At 42.3% G+C, this 24,682-nt stretch overlaps 1 protein-coding gene across 4 annotated transcripts in view; it reads left to right on the top strand.

Moving 5' to 3' along the window:
- The window catches only part of FNDC3A (fibronectin type III domain containing 3A), a 214,672-nt gene that overhangs the window by 185,818 nt on the left and 4,172 nt on the right, over nucleotides 1–24,682 (top strand). For all 4 annotated transcript variants that reach the window (XM_077811423.1, XM_077811422.1, XM_077811425.1 and 1 more), the window contains 9 exons: nucleotides 2,864–2,982; nucleotides 4,230–4,335; nucleotides 4,713–4,888; nucleotides 5,978–6,091; nucleotides 9,102–9,251; nucleotides 15,418–15,701; nucleotides 18,021–18,230; nucleotides 19,557–19,723; nucleotides 20,999–21,126. In XM_077811423.1, the coding sequence (XP_077667549.1) occupies nucleotides 2,864–2,982; nucleotides 4,230–4,335; nucleotides 4,713–4,888; nucleotides 5,978–6,091; nucleotides 9,102–9,251; nucleotides 15,418–15,701; nucleotides 18,021–18,230; nucleotides 19,557–19,723; nucleotides 20,999–21,126 (1,454 nt within the window). The remainder of the gene's footprint in view (nucleotides 1–2,863; nucleotides 2,983–4,229; nucleotides 4,336–4,712; nucleotides 4,889–5,977; nucleotides 6,092–9,101; nucleotides 9,252–15,417; nucleotides 15,702–18,020; nucleotides 18,231–19,556; nucleotides 19,724–20,998; nucleotides 21,127–24,682) is intronic.

The raw sequence follows: 24,682 nt of genomic DNA, 5'->3' as shown, positions 1-24,682 counted from the left end.
GATCAACCAGAGTTGACACTTTTCTTTTTACTGAGCTTTTTGTTAATAATATTACTGTTGCGTTTACCATCATTAAATGGGGAAAATGATGCAGAGCACTTTTGGAATAACAACTGTTTTTGCCCTTAGTTTATAGCTAGGTGTGTGTAGTGTGGTTCAGGCTAAGACAGCATTATGATCCCAGTTCAGGAAAGCATCCCTGTTCTGGAAGGGCGCTGAAGCATGGCTTTTAAGTTCCATTGTAGACAACTGGAGTAGACTTAAACACATGTTCTTCTTTGAGTGCTTGCTCATGTCCATTCCACATTAGGTGTGTGTGTGGCTTGCCACATGCACCAGTGCTGGAAGTTTTTCCCTCAGTGATATCTGTAGAGGACCAGCTCTGGTGCCCCCTGGAGTAGCATGCACATACCGCGGTATAAGGGGTGCTGCCGGCTCCCCCCCACCCTCAGTTTCTTCTTGCTGCCAGTGATGGTTCTGGAACATCTGCTGCTTCAGCTAGCATTGCATTTCGTTCAGTGTTTCTTCTGAACATTTCCTATAAAATAGTTGTATAAAAGTTAATAGTTCCCTTAGGCTTAGTTCTAGTTTAGTCGGTCTCGGACGGGACTCAGCCTAGGGACAGGGCATCAAAAATTATTAATGTCCTGTGACAAACTCCCTCCTCTCTGCCCCCCATTGCAAAAAGGGCTGAACGTAAATACTTTGTGCCAGCTAAAGACCACGAGTATCTGTACACCCACTCGGCCCCAAACTCTCTCGTAGTTGAGGCTGTTAATCAAAGGGAGAGGCAGGGGCAACCCAGGCTCAAGCCCAAAAATAAAGACTCAAAGAGATTGGATCTGTTCGGGCGAAAAATGAATTAGTCTTCCAGCCTTCAATTGAGAGTGACCAACCACTAAGCCCTCCTTGGCTGTGACAATTACAACATTTGGCAGGCCATGGCCAAGTTTGACGTTTCCCTTCCCGAAGGGTCCAGGAAGGAATTGTGGGCGATCCTCGAGGTCATGGCTGCGGCCAGAGCGGCCCTCCAAGCAGCCTCAGATGCAGCGGACTCGACGGCTTGCACCATGGCCTCAGCCATCTCCATGTGGCGGGCGTCCTGGCTGCTCCTCTCTGGCCTGTTGACTGAGGCTCAGCAGTCGATGCGGGACCTCCCCTTCGATGGCCAGGCCCTGTTTGCAGAGCACACGGACAGCAAGCTGCCTGGATTAAAAGACTCCTGCACTACCTTGAAGACTCTAGGACTGTATGTCCCTGGTCCAGTCCGTAAGCGGTTCAAACTGCAGCCATCTCAGGGCCAAGGGAGCCAACCCCGGCAGGAGCCATCCCACAAAAAGAGCAGGGGCTAAAAACGCCACCCGCCTCTGCCCAAGCGGGCTCGACAAGTACTAAGCATGGGAGCAAGCGGGCATATTGAGGGTGCACCCAAGGGCTACCTACCAGACTATACCCTTGATCTATCTTTCCCACCTTTCTCCAACCGCCTTTCTTTTTTCCTCCCGGCATGGACCACCAGAACTTTGGACTGCTGGGTCCTCAATACAGTGGCACAGGATTATACCCTCCTTTCTACCCTCTTTCTACCACTCTCTCACCCTCCTTCCCCATCCCTCTTCAGGGACCACTCTCACAAAAGTCTCCTCATGCAGGAGGTAAAAGGGTTGCTACAGCTGGGTGGGGTGGAAGAGGTTCCTCACGCATACAGGAACAAGGAGTTCTGTTCCCGGTACTTCTTAATCCCAAAGGCCAAGAGCAGTCTATGGCCCCTCCTGGACCTGTGAGACCTCAACAAATACCTAAAGAAATTGAAGTTCCCCATGGTCTCCCTGGCCTCCATCATCCCCTCCCTGGATCCAGGAGACTAGTATGCCATCCTCGACTTGAAGGACGCGTACTTTCATATAGCGATCTTCCAAGGACACAGGCACTTCCTACACTTCACGGTGGGATGGGACCGCTACCAGTTTGCGGTCCTCCCTTTCAGACTAGCGACAGCACTGAGGGTGTTTACCAAGTGCATGTTGGTAGTAGCGGCTTACCTCAGATGTCAGGGTATACAGATCTACCAGTACCTTGATGACTGGCTGGTCAAAGGTGGATCCAGGTCCCAAGTCCAAAGAGATGTCATGGTGTTGCAGGCCACGTGACGATCCCTGGGCCTGCTGGTAAACAGGCCTTAACTATTTTTTCTTTCAAAATTTGTTCCAAGACATTGCATACAATTGAGGTTAAACTAACAGGCCTGTAGTTTCCCAGATCACATTTTTTCCCTTTCTTAAAAATAGGAACTATCTTAGCAATTTTCCAGTCATAGAGTATGATCCCCGAGTTTACAGATTCATAAAACATTTCAAAGAACTCCAGTTACAAAGGGTAGGTAACTTCTTTTTATCTCAGGTGCTGCAAGCCCTTTCCTACTGCTCAGGCATCAGGCTGGCTTTATCAGGCTTTAATTTTAGGAAGTATAGACTTGCTGTGTAAAATGAATACATATGATTTAATTAAAGTATCTTTTCCATGGGCTCGTCTATTATTTTTCTTCCATCTATTTAGTTATAATGTTATTACTAGACCAGTAAGCACATTTAAACTGCTTTATTAAATACAAATTGTACATCTTAGTTAATGGGTATGCCAGATAAAGGAGATATTTCACTTCAGCAAATGTACACAAATTTGTCTAGGAAACTATCGTCATGAGATAATTAGATCATTTCCAGGAAATTCAAAGCAAGCTTTGAATTTGTCTGACAAACGACACACACGTTTGCTTAGTGAAGTTAGGATACCTGTTATGTCTGATACTGAAATGCTGAAAATTGCACCTTGGTTCATTGCAAACTAATTCTTAACTTTTCAGGAAACAACTGGGACATAATATACAGTGGAGCTGCTAGGGAACATTTGTGTGATCGACTACATCCAGGCTGCTCTTATCGCTTACGTGTATACTGTACTGGGGAAGGAGGGCAGAGTGCGGTAATATTATCTGATATTTTATATATAAATGTGACACTTGTGGAAAATCTCTTTAGCTTTAAGGAAGTCTGATGGTCAAGCTAGGAACATTGAATGTTGTAGAATAATCAATCAACCCAATATGTAATAAAGTATCTATAACTGGGGACTCAAGAAATTTTCAGAAAATTTTGCCCAAAGTTTAGAGTTTCTGCTCCCATTTCTTAGAGAAATGAAATATGAATATTTCTCTGTCAACAAATGTTTTACTTATTCCAGCTGCTATTCAACTTTACAGAAAACATGACAATATAATTGCCCTGCTTTTCTGATGTGATATATTGGAAACAATAAAACTTTCTTAAAGAAATATCTGTTTAACTCAGCACAGCAATGTGAATATTCATTTCTCCAAGAGCCAGATCATCATTCTAGCACCCAGTCTAAATAGCAGGGCTACATACATGTGATGGTGGGGCAGGGAATGAATGTTCCCTCAGGCCTCAGAATAGTGTGCTGCAGTCACCTCTGATCCCTGTGCAATAGTGTGCATTGGCAGATCGGCACAACCGCTGATCCTCTAGCCTGCCCTTGCCTGAGCATATGCAGGGAACTCGTGTGGAATGGGACTCCGTGCTGCACAAGGGGTATGCTGTGCATTCCTGTACACACCCCCAAATTGGAGGTGGATGTTTACTGCATATTTAATTATACAAAGCAGTGCAAAAGTGGACAATTCAACTTTGCTATCAAAAAAAGCGTTGCTACTTTTTGGTAACAATTTTTAATTACTTCTCTCTCAGGCCTTGTTCACAGCAAAACCTATACTGGGATAGTTAAAGTGGTACAACCTCTAGTATGGACACAGTTATACCCATATAAAAATGTTCATACTGATACAGCTTATTCCTCTATGGGATGGGGCATAAACTATACTTGTGCAAGGCACCTTTATACTGGCATACCTGTATTTACACTAGGTTTGTACCAGTATAACTATATCAATAATAAAAAAGTCACATCCCTAATTGACATAGTTACAGCAGTGCAAAAATTGTATGTATTTCCTACTGTCCCCTGGTTTTTTATCTCTTTTTATAGATCTCCTAAACCTGGATCTGCATGGAAATATTTATCAATATTTTACCTCACTGATTTTTATGACATTTATGATATTTATTTGTAGTTTAAAGTATTCTCATTTTCTTTGAGGTAAGGTCAAAATGCCCCCAATTATATTAAGACTTTTGTCAATTTTTCCTTTACAGGTATCTGATTCTTTACTGGTGCAGACACCAGCAGTGCTTCCTGGTCCAGGCCAACCTCCCAGACTACAGGGTAGACCAAGAGCAAAAGAAATTCAGCTGAGATGGGGTAATTGTTATTGTGACTATAAAGCCAAGTCTATGCTAGGTGTGCTTTACCAGTGTTGGTATATCAGTATAGTATGCCAGCAAAGTTCTCCAAGTGTGGATGCAGCTATATCAACAAAGCTGTGCTTTGTACTAGTATAGTAACACCCCTGCCCAAATAAAACAAGCTGTAGAGGTAAAAGTACAGCTTTGCCAGTATAGCTGCATCTACGTTAAGGACTTCTGTCAGCACAGCTATGTCAGTCAGAGATCACACCTCTTCACACCCCTAACTGACATAGCAAAGCTGGCAGAAGTCTATAGTGTAGATATAGCCTGAGAAATCAAAATGTGCTGATATATTTTTAAAACCATATAAACCTTTTCCCTATTTTTTAGGACCGCCTCAAGCAGATGGTGGATCACCTATTACCTGTTATGGTATGGAAATGTCTTCTGTGGAAACGGATGAACACAGAGAGGTTTACCAAGGTTCTGATGTTGAATGCACCATAAGCAACCTTCTTCCTGGAAAGACGTACAGCTTTAGGCTGCGAGCAGCTAACAAAGCTGGGGTAAGGAGGCAGTCTGAAATCAAACGAGTTACACAGAGTGCAATCATTTTTATGCATGTTGCTGTTTTCAAAATTTTTATATGTTAAGAAGTTTTGTCATGCAAATTCTTAATGTAGATTTAATTGGTTCAGATGATTTACTGGAGCACTGTAGTACCCAACAGTTAAAGACCAATTTGAATAAGCCTGGGTTGTTTGGATGACGGAAAGAGAAAACATCTAATTACTACTTAAATCTAAATGATAATGTTGATAATGTAACCTTTATTCAAAGCACTGTACAAACTTTAATAAATTATCATAACACCCTTGTGAAGTAAGTAGGTAAATGATTTTATATACTGTAGTTTTGCACATTCTGGAGCATAGCAACTAGCATTTTATTACGTTTTTTTCCTGTGTTTTTTATCTATTAGTGTGTACTTTACGAAGTGTAAGAAAATGTTCTCTGGTTCCTTATATTTTGAACATTAACCTTGCATTAACTGTTTTAAAATCAACCACTGCTTTAAAATATTTTATTTTATTAAATAGCCAATGCCTTAATTTAAAAGTAAAATGAGTGGGCATCTCAGTTCAGTTAATGTACAGGAGTCCACCTCACAGAAACCTTTATCCCAATTGTCACTAGTTGTCAATGTTGGCAGAGAAGCAAAGGGTTTGACAGGTCATGAACACTTAACTACTTTTTAACATCCAGAGGAAGAATTATAGTTATAGCCTATTTGGAGTCTTCTGTTTCATTTCAATTTAAATAAATACACAATTGTACAATATTCTCTGTTATAGGTTAGCTGTCATATAAAACCTGGCAACTGTGACTTACAGAGTAATGTGCTCTTCTAAGTTACAGAGTGTAAATTGTGATGTTTATTCTCACTACATCTCCAGTAGAGGAAGAATAGTATAGTGGTTCTGAAGAATGCTTAAACTTTGAAATGAACCCCGAAGTCATGACAAGTCATCTTACAAATTACAGTCACACAATATTTGATGCTGAATGTTAAACGCTAATAGTATATACCGTTACTGTGGACAAAACTTCAATTTAAAAACATGGTAGTAATTATGTCAACCTATTTTTAATAGTTTGGACCCTATTCAGAAAAATGTGAAATTACTACAGCCCCTGGACCACCGGATCAGTGCAAACCCCCTCAAGTAACGTGTAGATCCGCAACATGTGCACAGGTGTATTGGGAGGTAGGAATATTTTGTTGTGCTGTGTATTTTAGGCTTATTTTATGTTTTACGATTGTTACCTTTTACGTTCTTCTTTCCATTTTAAAAAGCCTAAACTGTAGCTAAGACAAGGTTTAAAAAAAACAGAACAGAAACAAGCTGCCTGATTATGGGTTATCTTTACATTGAAACTTAAACATAGCATATAAACGTCCTCGAAGCATAATTTGCCATTTCCTTCATGCACTATTTGTAGCTAAATGACCTACGCATATTCAAACTTCGAAACACAATGTCCTCTTGTTCCTTTGTTTTTATTATGGGTTTTTCTATTAGTGCTACACTGTGAGTATGAATTTGATGCAGATTCTTTTTAATTTTTTTAAGACCATTTGTTTATCTTCCTTTGCAGAAAACCCGGATAGCCACACAATACAAATGATTGTTTTATACGCACCACTTTTCTAAGCTGATTTGTACTTTATATAGTGTAGCAAAGGGTCTATCTGTTAACCTCCCAGTTTTCAGGTGTGTGATTTTTAGCAAGCAAAATAAATCTCATCAAGACTAAATTTGAAAAAGATTGTCACTGCAGGGTGGGGGAGGACTCTTAACTTTTAAAAAAATTGCTTACTATTGGATGGGGAGTAGAGGAATGCAAAAAGGCCGAAGGTTTTTCAGATGCATTTTTGCATCTATAAAATGTTCACTTGAAAAAGCAAAAAAAAAAAAAAATTACAATACTTTTGCACAAGCTCACATGGAAAGTTCATATTATATAACTTGGTCTCAGTGAGAATAAATAACAAACAAATTAAGTGTTGGATGGAATCCCACATTACAGGAGAAAGCTGGTAGAAACCTTTATATTTAGGCTGCCTAACACTTTTCATGAAAGTCTTGAAACTTTTTTTTAAAAGAATCTCTAACATTTTCATTGTTTACAACAGGACTTTAAAATTCAGCAGGGCAAAAGTCTTGGGGCCAGAGAAGTATCTTTTATTTGTCTCATGAAATTTGGTTCAGGTTTGGCTGAGATTGGTGATTTTCAAAAATTTATCTTTCTCTTCTGTCATTTGCATTGTCAGCAAAATTTTGGCAGCAAATCAAAATAATAACTGCATAAGAACATTGTACTCTAAGATGCCCACACTGCACTGGTAACAATGCAGCAGCAGCAGCACGTTGCCCTCAGGAGAGGGTACCCCCCCACCCCGTCTCCGACAACCTTTGGTGGACCTAGGACATAGCCCCAGTGGCTCATGTCCCCTCTGGGGGTACCACACAGGGAATGAGCTTCTCACACGTCGTGGGAGAGAAGGGGAGGAAAGAGCCAGACTAGCCCTCCCGGAACCCAGCACGTGGCCTCTTTCCTACTTCCACGCCTCCGTGGACAATGGCCTTCTACTAACAGCTAATGTCATTAATTCTTCTTCAGGTGCTTGCTCATGTCAATTCCATTCTAGGTGTGCATGCCCCTGGGTGCGGTTGTCGGAGATTTTTGCCTTCGCGGTATCCGTAGGGTAGGCAGTGGTGCCCCCTTGGGTGCTGCACTCCTGCGCTGGTATATCAGGCGCCGCTGGCCTACGCCCTCTCAGTTCCTTCTTACCCCTGTGAATGCCTTACAGGAGAACTCTGTTCTATCCCTGCTTCTGCCACAGTCTTCATATATGATGTCAAACAAGCCATTTAAACCAAAATTTTAATTGTGTGTTCCTCATTTACTGGGTGCCCAGCTTAAGATACCTGCAAACTGAGATGCAGAAGTGCTGAGCATTCACAAATGCAACCGATGATATTGGGAGCTGTGGATGCTCAGCCCCTCTGGCAGTAAGGCAGTTTGGTCTGCAGGAATGTGCATAGCACTGGGACTCAGGAGGTCCTGAGTTTTAATCCTGACCCTTCCACTGAATCAGTGTATGGTCTCAGTCAAGCCTCTTTGCCTCAATTTCCCCATCCATAAAATGGGAAAAGTAATTCTGTCATCTTGTAATTGAGATAAATTAATGTATGTCTGTGCAACACAGATACAATTATAAGTACCATGATCAAAAATACCATGAGAAAAATAATTCTGTGTTGTTCATAGGCTTTGAACACTGGACAGTAAGTAAGGCATGGAGCCACTAATTGAAAAATGAGAATAAAAATATTTGCACGGCTGCCTCATTCTTGGATTGTCCATTCTGTGTCCTGAATGAGGCAGGGGTCCTCTGGAAACAGTAGTATATAATCATATATTTGAATACTGTATCATGATGCATACACACAAAGGAGCAGAATTAAAGTTTACATGGCCAACCTAGCTTCTGGTGCATCCCAACTTTCTAGTGTTTGACTTTGCAACCTAAGTGTGTTTTAACAATTTTAATGTACTCTATAAATAGTCCAGAATATGCCACAATTTATTGTAAATTATAGAAGAGAAGGATTTCTGCCAATCATAGCTATTGGACATCAAACACTATTCTCAAAAAAGTTATTTGTGTTCAATCACATTCGTTTTGCATATAGTCCACTTCTTAAACTAATGATTCTTTTAAAAAAAAAAAACTGCCCTGGAGCAATGATTCATTATAGCATATACTCAGTGAGAAGCAATATCTTAGATTGGTAAATCCTCCATAAAAGAAGAGAATAACTTTTATTTCATTATTTGTAATCTAGTCCTTCAAGAGAAATCATGTTGAAGTATATCCGCATTTAATAGATTTTATGATTATCACTTAGTGTCACTTCAGTATTTAAGCAACTGAAAAAGCAATTACTGCTCCACATATAATACTCTGCCACCATGAACATTATCCATTAGTATTTTAATGTGCTCAAGATCAATAAAATAATGCAGTGTTTTGCTTGAACTGGAGATTGCTGAAGCTACCGTAGGGTAACTTTCCTCTGGAAATGCTGTTTCTACAGCTTTCTGGCCTACTTCTTACTGTTTTATAGAGAAAGTAGTCAAGATTTGGTGAGTTTGGTCTGATTTTTAGACAATGAATTCAAGTATTAATTATTTCTGTTAACTTTAAAGGTCCCAGTAAATAATGGAGCCGATGTCACAGAATACCATTTGGAGTGGGGCAGTGTGGAAGGATGCATGCAGATCTGTTACTGTGGGACTGGACTCAGTTATGAAATGAAAGGACTTTTGCCTGCAACTATATATTACTGCAGGGTTCAGGTAAAGAGGAAGACTTACTGTTGGTATCCTGCTATTCACAGATCTCAGTGGTACAATGAATATTTATTTTACTTTCTCAGGGAAGGAGAACATCAAAGTGGAGCGGAGAGAAACGGTCCCATAATTGAGACGCTCTCTCCAGATGATGTCACTCTCTCACACTGAGGATACCTCTCTGGGGAAGGGAATCCCAGTTATTAGGAAGAGACAAGTAATTGTAATGGGGGATTCGATCATGAGAAATATATATATGGGTTTGTGATGGTGAATTGCCTGCCGGGTGTGAATGTTGCAGATCTCTCAAGACATCTAGACAGGCTTATGTGCAGTGCTGAGAAAAGCCAGTGGTTGTGGTACATGCAGGTACCAATGACATAGGGAAAGGTAGCAAAGAGGTCCTGGAGGCCAAATGAGGCTGCTAGGTAAGAGATTGAAGTCCAGGACCTCCATGGTGGCATTCGCGGAAATGCTTCCAGTTCCACACAAAGAGTCAGTGAGACAGGCAGACCTGCAGATGCTTCTTTGATTCCAGTTAGGTGAGTGCCTGCCGTGTGCACAGTCATCGGAAGGTTTTTCCACTAGCAGCACCCGTCAGGTTGGCTGTGGAGCCCCCTGGAGTGGCGCCTCCATGGCAGTGAGTATAGGACCCTGCCACCCTGGCGCCTCCTCAGTTCCCTCCTACTGCCAGTGACAGTTGTTGGAACTGTGGTTGCTTGCTCTCGCAAGCGCTCCCCTCTTTCTAGTCTCAGCTAGTTTAGTGTGTAAATAGTTTTTTTAAAGTTCTTAGACAGTTAGTGTTAGTTGTTGTAGGAGTGGGGGTCTCCCCCACCCCAATTTTCCTGTTCCCCTTTGGGGTTGGGGCATGCCTCAATCCCAAGGATTTAAGGCTTGTGGAACTTGCCATAAACCCATGCCAATGGGCGACCCCCATGGCTCTTGCCTCAAGTATCTAGGGGAGACACCCCAAACAGACTGGTGCAAAATCTGCAAAGGTTTCCATCCCAGGATGAAGGAAGAGTGGGACTTCAGGCTCAAACAACTCCTGATAGAGACAGCCCTTCATCCGCAACCGGCACAGGACTGGCAGGATCTGGCACCGAGCTCCTGCATGTGGAGTGCCCCGGCCTCCGTGCATGAGACAGTGCCGAGGAAGGACTCCGGTCATAGAGACCCTCGGCACCTGGCGCTCCCCGGCACCAAAGCCAGTGGAGGCAGCGCAGCACCACTCTCGTTCCTCGGTGCCACATAAACAGCACAGGAAAATGGACAGGGGATGTCCGTCCGCGCCAGAAACCACTGCATTGGATAGTGGTGCCGGAGTGCATCTGACGGAGGAGCACCCGGTGCCGACAACACAGGAGATGACACCATCGACTTTGGCCCCACAGGGGAGGGGCGTTAAGTCCAGTACTGCTGGGTTCTCCTGATCGATAGTGCCGGGTGGAGGACATAGAACTCCCATCCAACCCGGACACCTTTGAGGCTGCTTGGAACTTAATTGCCATGATGGCTCCTTGGTCCCCAGCCAGTCAAGTTAAGGCCCCCGGTGCCACAATGCGGGGCATCTTCTAGAGCAGGGGTAGGCAACCTATGGCACGTGTACCAAAGGCAGCACACGAGTTGATTTTCAGTGGAACTCACACTGCCCGGGTCCTGGCCACCGGTCCGGGGGGCTCTGCATTTTAATTTAATTTTAAATGAAGCTTCTTAAACATTTTAAAAACCTTATTTACTTTACATACAACAATAGTGTAGTCATATTTTATAGACTTATAGAAAGAGACCTTCTAAAAACATTAAAATGTATTACTGGCACGCGAAACCGTAAATTAGAGTGAATAAATGAAGACTCGGCACACCACTTCTGAAAGGTTGCCAACCCCTGTTCTAGAGGCAAGCCGGTGATGATGAGGAGGAGATCACCATCCCCCAGGCTTCGCTCTCTGAGCCACTGCTCCCCACAACGGTCCCTGACTCAGTCTTCAAGGCACCGGTCATTGCAGACAACGCAGCACCTGTCCCCTGCACTGGACAGACGGCACCATTCTCAGGCGCAGTGCTGCTCTACATCCCGGCACCACTTTCCATCCTGGCACCGCTCAGTGCGGCACCGTTCCCCATCATGGCACAGCTCCCCGGCACTGTACTCACCGCACCAATCCCTGGCACCGCTCTGCTCAGCACCACCGTGGCCTTAACGCTCCATGTCCATATCGTCGGAGGCAGAGTCCCACCATTCACAGCACAGCTGGCGCCCGTCAGGCTGCCACAAGTAGGACATGGGTGCAGTGCCATAGCAGGTGCAGTGGCAGGAGCCAGCTCGGTGGCCCTTTCGGACTCTGTGGGCCTACCACCAGACCCAGGGCACTCACTCCAGAGGCCCCCACTCAATGGTATCGGAACCACAAATGCCCCTGGCAGCTGCGAGTTGTCCCACCCCTCAAGGCTCCGAGACTACATCGGTACGGGCCACACAGCGGCCTCCCCATCCCGTGCCCACCACCAGCACAGAACCTGCAGTCGTCGCAGAGGAGCCTGGCACCAAGCAGGACATCTCTAGGGCTCCAGGTGGCCAGGAGGGCCCTGTGTCCCCCCCGGCATCGTCTTCGTCCTCCCTGGACAAAGCAGTAGCGGGGTCTTCCTCCTCCGGGCCACCCCCTATCAACAGTTGGGTACACCAAGACCTGCTATGCAGGGTGGCTCACAACATGGGGCTGCAGGCCAAGGAGGTTGTCGAGCCAGAGGACCCGATGGTGGACATCCTGGCTCCAGGAGCCATCGAGGGTGGCTTTGCCCCTCATTAAAACGATTCAGGCTAACACCAAAAACCCTGCCTCCATTCCCCCGACTGCAAAGAAAGTACTTCATCCCCTCTAAGGGGTACAAGTACTTGTATATGCACCCGCAGCTCTGCTCATTGATGGTGGCCACGGTAAACAAGCATGAAAGGCGGGGGCAGCAGGGTCCAAACCCAAAGTCTAAGGACTCTAAAAAGCTGGACCTATTCGGCTGGAAGGTCTACTGGACCAGGGGGCTCCAGCTCAGGCTTGCCAACCAGCAGGCAATCCTGAGTAGGTACAACTTTAACTCCTGGTGCTCCATGTTAAAGTTCAAGGAGTTACTACCCAGGGAGTCCAGGGAAGAGTTTGGGGCCATAATGGACAAGGGCACAGACCTCTTTGCAGGCCTCATGGGACAGTGCAGACATGAGGAGAAGCTCATGCTGTCTGGGCTTCCCCTGGAAGTGCAGCAAACTTTTCAGGACCTGCCGTTCGATGGCATGGGCCTGTTTGCGGACCAAACAGATTCCAGGCTTCACAGCCTAAAAAATTCTCAGGCAATGATGAAATCGCTGGGCATACATACACTGACCACCCAGTGCAAACATTTTAAGCCACAACCCCAGCAGCATTTCTACCATCCCTAGCCTAGGCAGGACTTCTTGAGGAAGCGTGGCAAGAAAGGCAGGCACAGGCCTTCCCAGTTCCTGCCTAGCCTAGGCCAATGCATGGATGAGACAATAGCATAGGGAGAGGGGTTTAGATTTATTAAGAACTGGGGAACCTTTTGGGAAGGGAGGAGCCTATACAGGAAGGATGGGCTCCACCTAAACCAAAACAGAATCAGATTCCTAGCATGCAAAATTTAAGGTTGTAGAAGAGTTTTTAAACTAAGGTCTGGGGAGAAGGCTGTCAGGTGTGGAGGAGCACATGGTTTGGACAGAGACATCCCTTAGGGGAAGATCTATTAATGGGGATTCTCTATATCCTAGTGTGGAAGAGAGGATAGAAGTTGATAAAGTACAGGTAGGAGCTGACGAGAAACAGTCAAATGAAAGTCCCATTCAATTACATCACATAATGGCAGACAGCTAAAAAGTGACAAATTTTGTAAGTGCTTGTATACAGATGTTAGAAGTCTAAATACTAAGATGGGTGAACTTTGTGCCTCATATTAAATGAGGATATTCATATAATAGGCATCACAGAAACTTGGTAGAACGATGATAAGCAATGGGACACGGTAATATCAGGGGACAAAACATATAGGAATGACAGAGTAGGTCATGCTAGTGGGAGAGTGGCACTGTAGGTGAAAGAAAGAATAGAGTCAAATATAGTAAAAACCTTAAATGACTCAAACTACCATAGAATCTCTATGGATAGAAATTCCATGCTTGAATAATAAGAATATAGCTGTAGGGATCTACCACCAACCACCCAACTAGGAAATGCTCCAGGAGTTAGGGAAGCAATACAAATAGAAAACTAAATAATAATGGGGGATTTTAGCTATCCCTATATTGACTGGGTACATGTCATCTCAGGATGGGATGCACAGAAAAAGTTTCTTGATACCATAAATGACTGCTAGTAGTCCTGGAACCCACAAGAGGAGAGGCAATTCTTGATTTAGTCCTAAATGGAGCACAGGATCTGGTCCAACAGAAAAATATATAGCTGAACTGCTTGATAATAGCGACCATAATATAATTAATATAATTAAATTTAACGTCCTTGGACACCAAAGCAGCCCACCACAGTAGCATTTAACTTCACAAAAATGAAGAAGCTAGTTAAATGGAAATTAAAAGGTGCAGTCACAAAACTGAAATGCCTGCAAGCTGCATGGAAACTTTTTAAAAACACCATAATAGAGGCTCAGATTAAATGTATACCCCAAATTAAAAAACACAGTAAGAGGACCAAAAAGTGCCACAACAAACAATAAAGAAAAAGAAAGCGGTTAAAGACTAAAAGGCATCCTTTAAAAATTGAAAGTTAAATCCTACTGAGGAAAATAGAAAGGAGCATGAACTCTGGCAACTCAAGTGTAAAAGTATAATTAGGCCTAAAAGAATTTGAAGAGCAACTAGCCAACAACTCAGAAACTAACAGCAAAGAGTTTTTTAAGTACATCAGAAGCAGGAAGCCTGCCAAACAAGCAGTGGGGCCACTGGACAATTGATGTGCTAAAGGAGCACTCAAGGAAGAAAAGGTCATTGCGGAGAAGTGAAATGAATTTTTGCATTGGTCTTCGCTGCAGAGGATGTGAGGGAGATTCCCACACTTGAGCCATTATTTTTAGGTGAAAGATCTGAGGAACTATTCCAGATTGAGTGTCAATAGAGGAGATGTTGGAACAAATTGATAAATTAAACAGAAATATGCCACCAGGACCAGATGAGATTCCCCCAAAAGTTCTGAAAGAACTCGGATGTGAAATTTCAGAACTACTGACTGTGGTATGAAACCTATCATTTAAATAATCCTCTAGAAGATAGCTAATATGACACCAATTTTTCAAAAAGACTCGAGAGGCAATCCTGGCAATTATAGACTGGTAAGCCTAACTTGGGTACCAGGCATATTGGTTGAAACTATAGTGAAGAACGGAGTTATCACATGCATAGATGAACACCATTTGTTGGAGAAAAGTCAACATGGCTTTTGTAAAGGGAAATCATGCCTCACCAATCTAGTAGAATTCTTTGAGGGGATCAACAAACATCTGGACAAGGGTAATCTGGTGGATATAGTGTACTTGGACTTTCAGAAAGCCTTTGACAAGATCCCTCACAGAGGGCTCTTAAGCAAAGTAAGCAGGAATGGGATAAAAGAGACCTCCACTCATGGATAAGTTTCAGAGTAACAGCCGTGATAGTCTGTATCCGCAAAAAGAAAAGGAGTACTTGTGGCACCTTAGAGACTAACAAATTTATTTGAGCATAAGCTTTCGTGAGCTACAGCTCACTTCATCGGATGCATTCAGTGGAAAATACAGTGGAAAATTCAGTGAGGAGATTTATATACACAGAGAACATGAAACAATGGGTGTTACCATACACACTGTAATGAGAGTGATCAGGTAAGGTGAGCTATTACCAGCAGGAGAGCGGGGGGAGAAAACTTTTTGTAGTGATAATCAAGGTGGGCCATTTCCAGCAGTTGACAAGAACGTCTGAGGAACAGTGGGGGGGGGAGATAAACATGGGTCATTACACAAAGTAAAACTATTTCCCCATGTTTATTCCCCCCCGCCCCCACTGTTCCTCAGACGTTCTTGTTTATTCCCTCTAAAGCACCTGTGGGAAGACGGGATACTGAGTTGATGTACCGTTGGTCTGACCCAGTATCGCCATCCTTATGTTATTTTGCATTTTCAGGCAGTGAATGTTGCAGGCGCAGGACCTTTCAGTGAAGTAGTTGTATGCATGACGCCAGCCTCTGTACCTGCAGTTGTGACTTGTCTTCAGGGAAGAAGTGAAGATGAAGTGGAGAGTCCACACTATTCACCTTCCACATGCCTTGCCATAAGCTGGGAAAAGCCCTGTGACCATGGTTCTGAAATCCTTGGCTACAGCATAGACTATGGAGAAAAACAGCCTGTAACTGTTGGGAAGGTTTCAAGCTATTTCATAGACAATTTGCAGCCAGACACAACATACAGGTATGCTGTGCAAAGTGGTGTGGCTTCCTTAGCATTTTACATAGAAGGAAAATAATCTATTGTCTTTGTTCCCACATTGCTTCTAATCACTACCGCCCTATCAAAGTATTAGTATGTAGCTATGGTCAGAAAAGAGAGTATGTAATGAACTCAACAGATTTGGTCACTATGGGCATTCAGTTGTGTCTACCAAATTTTTGCTCCTGTTAGGATGGCAGAACCAATGTAGTTCTGGAAAAAGACAACCTAATTCCATTCATGCATCAACTTCATATTGGTTAACAAAGTTCTGGTTGCAAATTCAAATTCAGTGAGACTTTGTTGTCATGGAACAAGCTATACAAGTATAGTTTGCCAAAGTATTGAAAAAAGACAGACCTCTAAGGTATCTGTCAAATTAAGTAAGATCTGTCCATGGTAAGACTGTATGTCATTTGATCTGCTGCGTCCATTTGTCATTATTTTCCATTTCTGATCCAGTGCCGGGTTGTTACGAGTGTGATGCAATTTCTGCAAAACCTTTATTGCTGGGGGTGATACATTTAGGCACAGAGAGCATAACTTTGAGATCCCAGGTGGCGTCTGCAAAAGTGATGGTTACAGAAAACATCCTTTTCCTTGTAAATCGGTTACATTTAATATGGCAGTTACTAATAGATGATGAACACAGAATTCCACTGTGCCACGTTAGTCACTTTTACAGTAGAATAGCATTCTATGCTCATGTTACAATCACAGATCCTCTTCATTAAAATATATTTGGTGAAATCTTGACACCATTGAAGTCAATGGCAAAGTTCACATTGACTTCATTGGGGCCAGGGTTTCATCCCATGTGTATGATGTTCATTATAGACTGTCGGGGTAACCCTTAATATTTTTTTAAAATAAAATACTTTCGTGTTGTTATTACTTTTAAAACTGTTATATTAGTAATTGAAAAAACTACTGCCTGGCACATTATGAGAAATTGTAAAAAAAAATTTACCAAAGAACTAAAAATTTATACTGCAAAGATATTTTTGCACTTAGACACACAAGTACTTTTATATCACAGATTTGATAAACTCTGCCAGCTTCTTGTGAAAATAAACAAAACTCAAATATGTGGTCGCCAGTGCTACAGTATGCTAATAAATTAACATACTCAAAATTAAACAGTTCTATAGTGATAGATATATAAGGAATTAAATATGTGCACACAAAGGGACCCCAGCATTTTGCAATTGTGACCCTTGAATGCTCAGAGCTTGGATTTTTTTTTTGTTGCAGTTGCTCAAACATTGATTTTTTTCAAAACACACAGACATGAATGTATGATATTTTAATGGAAAATGAGGTGGCTTAGAGTCATGGAGTGTTGATCTAATCAAGGTTACCTTTGAAATCCGTAAAGCCTGCAGCTCTGTCCCCCTGATTTCTATGCTCTTTAAATCTCTGGGCTATTTTCTATTTTTGTTTTGTAAAAATAAGTTTCTAATCTTCTTCGTTGAGTCACAGACGTTCAAGCTGTAAACCTGTTCCTGAGATTGAAAGTTTGCAACATTGACTTCCTGAAAAATCACAGATTATTCCTCGTCCGTACCACAATCACGATGGTCTGCAAAGTTCACAGCTGTTAGTCCGCTGACTTATTGTTTTCTTTCCCTCTTTTCTTGTGGCCCCCTTGATAATTCATTGTTGGGAGTGACCAGCTGTGCCACTACCAGTGATACCAGCACCACTGCAAGCTCCCTGCAAGAAAAAAATCTGGTGGCAGCCCAAATATTCCCTGCCGTTTTTAATGAATTTGTTCAGTTCTAGGAGGCTCTCAGAATTTCTCTCTGGCCACCCCAACTCTCTTAAGGCTGGTCCTAATGTGGATGTTTATTATCAGAGAAAGCTGAATGTTTATCTGTTGCTTATTACTTCATTTATCAGGTATAATGAAAATATGCAGTAATTGGAAGGGACTCAGAAGATCATGGCTTTCTATAAATATAAGTTCTTGTGCTGAACTAGGATCACTTGATGTCCCAGGACCGAAACATTAGAACTTTTATTGCCTGTCATTATATGATGGCCCTTACGTTAATATTCTTTATTTTTTAATAGAATACATTGTTTATAAAGTACTGCAAGACGAATGCACATTCACTAATATTTATGACTAAATCCAACCACCCTTCGTGGTAAGGGACATGTATATCATAAAAAGTAGTATCTATTCAATGACGTTATTATTCTCTACTGTAAGACTCTTGAAGATGAGTCCTGGAATTAATCAATTACCCTTTTAAATCTGTTTACATGGATAATTTTTTTCTTTTTAATTATTAGAATACGAATTCAAGCCCTAAATAGTCTTGGAGCAGGTCCTTTCAGCCACACAATAAAACTGAAAACAAAACCACTCCCTCCTGATCCACCTCGCCTGGAGTGTGCTGTATACAGTTCTCAGACTCTCAAGCTAAAATGGGGAGAGGGAACTTCAAAAGCATTAACTGACTCCATTCAGTACCACCTTCAAATGGAAGATAAGAATGGAAGGTTAGCACTAATATCACTTCCTTTTGTACGTGCTCTGCGTTATACATGGTGTTGTTTAATGGATAAGGAAGTACCAGAAAGGCATCATGGAAGAAGACACCATACCTTTGGTTTAATTTAAAATGAATTTAAGAAGTTGTCTACCTTGGGAAGAAAAGGGGAGACTCTGATGTACAGCATTAGAAGGTGCAAGACATTAAAACTGAAAGGTTTTCATAGTGAAGGTTCAACATGAAGAGCTTGATGTGGAGATGAGATGGCTTGTGCCACCAGGCTCTTCTGTTTTCTATGGTTTTGTTAAGTATTTATGTTGACTAAGTCTGAGCTAATTCTTTTAACTTGATGTGCCTCTTGGGTGATGGGGGGTGAGTTCTCACCTTGTTGCTGCTTTCTTTACAGGGTGAGGAGTTTAAGGATTTAAATTCATTAATTTTTTGCTTGCACCACCTTTCCCTAGATAGCAAAACACACAATACCACCGCACCACATACACTACCATAGTATGAGCATACGATAGCTTGAGAACTGGAGAAAAGTAGGGATCTACCAAGTGGAACGTGCCCTGACATAGGAATAAACAGAAATGGAGATCCACATAGCAGGGAATTCACCATCGTTACCAAAAAGTAATTCATGCTTGCACCCCAACTCAGAAATGAACAGGAGTAGAACATGGTAACAAAACCTCTCCACTCCCTCTGAGACAAAACCAGTATGAGAACCCCCAAGACTGAAAATCAAACAGACGGGCCAGTGAAACTGACCTGCTCCAGCATCACTACACAAGAGAGTGTGACCAATCTAGAAAAACCCATCAGACTGGGACAACAACGTATGTTGCAACTGTGACAGATCTCTCCCACACAGATGTGAGATTTGGGCCATAGCACACCTTCCCCACAAAAATGTGGAAGAGCAATGGGAATCGCAGAGACTTGACCCATTCTTAGAGCTAGTGAGGAATACTGCTGAGGTGCAGGTAGCTAAAATCCAGACCAACTCACTTTTGAAAAGCGGGAATATGGGGATAGGGGAGCAGTGAAAATAGAAAGCACCATATACTAAACTAATCCAGAGCTCTCCCCCTTTCCCACTCCGAGAAGAAATAAGACCAGCAATAGTCACAGCTTATTGAAAAGTGAGCTCATTGTTCTGTATTACTGAAAGACCATACATTAACTTGGAAATCAGTATTTATGAGCTGGTCATTCAATTCCAGGCATTTAAAAAAAGATAAAAGAGTGAATTTAAAACAAAAATAGAAATCATGCAGACTACTTTGGAATCTATTTAATCTGTTTACATAATCACTATTTCTACTTTCAGGTTTATATCCTTATATAGAGGACCATGTCATACATACAAAGTACAAAGACTCATTGAGTCAACATCCTACAAATTTTGTATTCAGGCTTGTAATGAAGCTGGCGAAGGTCCACTTTCTCAAGAGTACATTTTCACGACTACCAAATCTGTTCCAGCTGCCTTGAAAGGTAAGCATTGTATTTTCACTTGTCATTTAACTGTAATGTCATTTTTCTCACTACTTAATAAATCAGTACTACTAGTCCTATTCAGTATAAACAAGCTTGCAGTTAAGGGGCAGTGCTGAGTAGTTTACGTCCCAAATCCAAGTTAAGGGCTTTTTTAAAAGAAAATTAAAACTCAGCTGAATAGAAAGGACTTTGTGATCATATTTATTCAGTTAATTATTTTTGATGAGGTTTAAACTATTCCTCTTTAATGTGCACTAAACAAACACGATTCATTGTGGCATCCAGAGACTCCATAATGGGTGCGTTAAAATACATAGATTATGAAGGTATCAGCAGCAGCTCCATACTTAATGGGACATATAATTTTTCAGTTAAAGCAGGGTTGACAGCCTTTTGTCAGACTTGAACACAAATCACCAAAACTACACATCTCCTTCCATACACTTAGGGTACAGATTTAACTTTCTGTGACGTCAGAAGTTTGGCTAGGCATTTGTAGTAGTATTCATTCCTTCTGGACACATTTCTTGGAATCTAGCATTTTTGGTGTCCTGGTAGCAGGGCTGGGTCAGATCCATCCAGAACACCTATAGACCAACTCATTTGAGGCCCCTTTGTATGTCATCACTTGCTCCTTCCTTCCCTTGTATTGTTGAGGAATTTCTAAAATGACTACTACACACAACCCAGCACCCAGTCTCTTCCATAGTCTCTCACATAGTCTCAGACTCACCCAGCCTCCCAGCTCTCACTCACTGTTCAGATTCTTCTTTCTGTATTTGGTGGGGGGAGGTATCAGATTATCCTGTCTCTGCCTGCTGAGGGTTCTTATGCTATCCTCTGAAGCATCTGGTTCTTGCCACTGTCTGATGGTTGAGTACGGCAGTTCCTGTGTTCAGACTGGGTCAGTTGATCTTAAACTGCAATTCTATATCTACATCTATTACTTATCACTTCTCTGCAATAAAAGTTCTTTCAGACTACTTTCTTCATAGCAACTATGATGATTGCTCTTATGATATTCATTCATGAGAATCATAATTGTCCTTGCTTCCTTGTGGAGGAAACAAAACATGTAAGCAGTGTGCTAGCATCCTTATTTATGTAGTGTTAGTCAACATGAGAAGTGGATAAGAAAAATATTTTTGCACTTAAAACTTTTGTTTCTGTTTCAGAAACAAAATACCATAGAGGCTACAGTTTACAAATTAGTGGAAACCACTAACTTGAGACAATACACAGTTAACTAATGTATTTGCTTTTTTCCAACAGCGCCAAGAATAGAGAGAGTAAATGATCACACTTGTGAAATCACATGGGAGGTTTTGCAACCAATGAAAGGTGATCCAATTATTTACAGTCTTCAGGTCATGGCAGGAAAAGACTCAGAATTCAAACAGGTATAGTTCATTAAAAAAGTATAATATGTTTATGTGAAGAGTATTGGTAAAGGTTAATTGCAATTAAAGAATGTTCAGGTCAAATGTTATACGGTAACTCCTCACTTAATGTTGTACTTATGTTCCTGAAAAATGGAACTTTAAGTGAAACAATGTTAAACAAATCCAATTTTCCCATTAAATGCAGGAGGTTAGGTTCCAAGGAAATTTTTTGGGGGCAGACAAAAGGCATTACATACTGTAAAGTACTGTATTGTACTGTGGCTGGGAAGTGCCCCTGGCTTACCCCACACAGGCACAGCCTGCTGGAAGCAAGGACACTAGGGAGCACCTTTGCAGCAGCAGTGGCAGCTTACCCAGAGAAGAACAGGCGCCAACTTTGCTGGGGGATGCTCCAGGCCTGCCTCTTCCCATCCCATCCCCGCTCCACTCCCACCTTTTCCCACCCCCACTCCACCTCCTCTCCAGAGCACGCCACATCCCTGCTCCTTTCCCGCCCCCAGAAAGTCCTAAGCGCCACCAAACAGCTGTTTGGCGGGCTTGGGACTTTCTGGGAGGGAGGGGGAGGATTGGAGACGCAGCGCTTCCCCGCTCCTCCCCCTCCCTCCCAGAAAGTCCTAAGCACCGCCAAACAGCTGTTTGGCGGTGGGGGAAGCGCTGGGAGGAGGCAGAGAAGAGGAACTTGTGCAATGCTCCCTTGTAAAGTCACTGCTCTTCACAAAATCTTACATGCAGTGTACAGAGCAGGCAGCCAGACAACGTTATAAGGGAGCATTGCACAACTTTAAATGAGCATGTTCCCTAATTGAGCAGCGACATAACTTTGAAACAACATTAAGCGGGAGGACATTAAGTGAGGAGTTACTGTAGTTATCACCCATGCTGGTTTTGTGTTAAAAGCTAATTACTCCAGGTTTCTTCTTTTGAAATGTTTACAGAGGGAAAAGACTTCAGTAAAAGGATGTTATAGTTTCAGACTGGAAATGGGGTGTACATTTTTAACAGTGAGGGTAATTAACCATTGGAACAGTTTACCAACAGTCGTCGTAGATTCTCCATCATTGACCATTTTTAAACTAAGATTGGATGTTTTTCTAAAAAATATGCTCTGGGAATTATTTTGGGGAAGTTCTATGGTCTCTGTTATACAGGAGGTCAGACTAGATGATCATCATGGTCCCTTCGGGCCTTTGAATCTATGAATCTACATTGTATTGATGAGTCATCTTGAATACTTTGTACAGTTCTTTGCATCCGAGGGTCAGGAAAATGTCCACGAATGGGAGGAACTGAGAAAAGGGAAACAAACTAATTAAAGGAATGGAAGCAAGATTTATGAAGAAAGAGTAAACAAACTAGATGATCACTGCACATCATGGACTGTTCAAGGAAAGCTATTAATATTCTAGACAGTTTCACTGTAGTGTCTGTGGTGTATGGAAAGCACAGTAGAGCAGACAGGCCCTACCCAACAAGAAGAATTCCATAGGCAGTGTAGACACGATGGAATGTTGGCTTGCAGGAAGCTGCTGTAACCCATTCCAGTCATTAGTTTCTTGCCGTTCATTCCCTTCCTAGTGATAGGGGATGCTGCAACCACCAGTGCCAAGCTGTTAAGATTTTTTTTTTCAGTTAATTTCAGGTTTTTACCATGTAGATATGCAGTTTGAGATGCCAAATAACAAAATAGGCTCCTTTTAACAGAGGATGTACAATACCACCTTAGTTTCTGATGTCTTTCTGTATAAACTTTCAGAAAATTGACATATAATTAGACTTGTGAGCTGTTTCACACTATTAAGCAAGCAGATTTCCTTCCAAAGAGGAAGCACAATTAATTTTGAGATACTGTAATTTTATTATGGGCACAAATTAAATAAGTGTAGCCCTGTGTTTTGATAGGTTATGCACATTACTAGTCTCATAAATCAGTACCTACTGTCGAGTGTTACGTATTTTACTTCCATTTATTATACTTTCAGTACAAGTGGCACTGTAGTTAGTCCAAGGCATTTATCTTGCAGTGTAAATATTCTGTTTATTGATTTTGTAACTTTAAAGTTGCAAATGCAGCATTCAGTATGTCAGTAGAGTTCATTAAATGCTGTGTAATTGCCTCTAGAGACAGAGTTGGACTGTTTTTTGATAAGTGATGCACGTTGGCAAAATACTGTAAAAGAAAATGAAGATTACTCTTAAAGCCTGACACTGACACTGGAAAAAACAATCTGTGTGACCACATGTGCCTCACTGTAATTATTCAGCACAGTAAATTGAGGTAGATTTAAAAAGATAACATTAAGTTTGTAAAAACTATCACTGGAAATTAAAGCAGGGTACTGGATGGAAACAGGATATTAAAGATGTGTGGATACTATGGTGAGAAGCCCTTTTGAAATAGCCAAGATAGAAACTGTGCTTAACTGCTCATTACAAAATGTATAGTGCTAGATCATCAGGTGGTGCACATTAGCAGAGCTTCAGTGGAGCTACGCCGATTTACATCAGCTGGGGAACTTGCCTGTAACATGTAAATGAGCACATGCATTAGGTTAAACCACTAAGGGCTGGTCTACACTACCGCAGTAAATCAATCTAAGTTACGCTACTTCAGTTATGTGAATAACGTAACTGAAATCGACGTAGCTATATCCACTTACCATGGTGTCTACGCTGTGCTAGGTCGATGGGAAACACGCTCCTGCCAACTTTCTGGGGAGGTGGAGCATACAATCGTTGTGAGAGCGCTCTCCCATCGATTTAGTGTGTCTTCACCAGACCCGCTAAATCGACACCCGTTGCATCGATTGCAGCAGTGCTGATCTACGGGTAAGTGTAGACATGGCCTTAGAACCAGATTCTCTTGTCCATTAAGGCTTCTTTTTGCTACTCCAGCAATACAAAAAAGCAATCTGGTCTACCCTTAAATTTTAAGTCAATACAGCTGAGTGCAAAAATCCACACCCCTGACACCATAATTATGCAGACCTAATCTGCAGCATAGATGCAACTAGGTTGGCAGTCGACTGCTTCCATCGACCTAGCTACTAACACTCAGGGAGGTGACAGTGACAGGAAAACCTCTTCCGTTTCCATCGGCCGTGCGTACACTCAGGGGTTATGCCAGCAGAGCTACAACACTGTAGCTCTGCTACTATAGCCCCTGTAGTCTAGATATGGCCAGCCTTAAGACCTACTAGTGGAGGGTGCCCCCTGTGTAGGGGAATCCTCTTGTGGCATAGGTCTGCTGTAGGGTTTCCTATACTACCTGTCCCCCATCCCTTCGTGTGGGAACTGTGTCTAGGAAGAAGGGGAGTCTCCCGGGTGTCTATATATTCTAGAAGTCCCTGGCTGTCAGAATGGTCCCTTGGGTCCATGGGCAGCCAGGTGTAAAATAGGGCAGCTGTCAGTATAGCTGGACCAGACCAGAAGATCTGCCCTTAATGTGATGTGAAATTTTGGTTATTGTAAAACTTTATGTAGCAAGTAGTAGAAAGAGCTCTCATGTACGATTTCTACAATCTTCAAGCAAATTCAGTTTGAGAAGTACTGTATT

The sequence above is a fragment of the Eretmochelys imbricata genome, chromosome 1, assembly GCF_965152235.1.
Source record: "Eretmochelys imbricata isolate rEreImb1 chromosome 1, rEreImb1.hap1, whole genome shotgun sequence".
In the NCBI taxonomy this organism is placed as follows: Eukaryota; Metazoa; Chordata; order Testudines; family Cheloniidae; genus Eretmochelys; species Eretmochelys imbricata.
The sequence above is the reverse complement of the archived record's forward strand: the minus strand, read 5'-3'. Positions and strand labels throughout refer to the sequence as shown.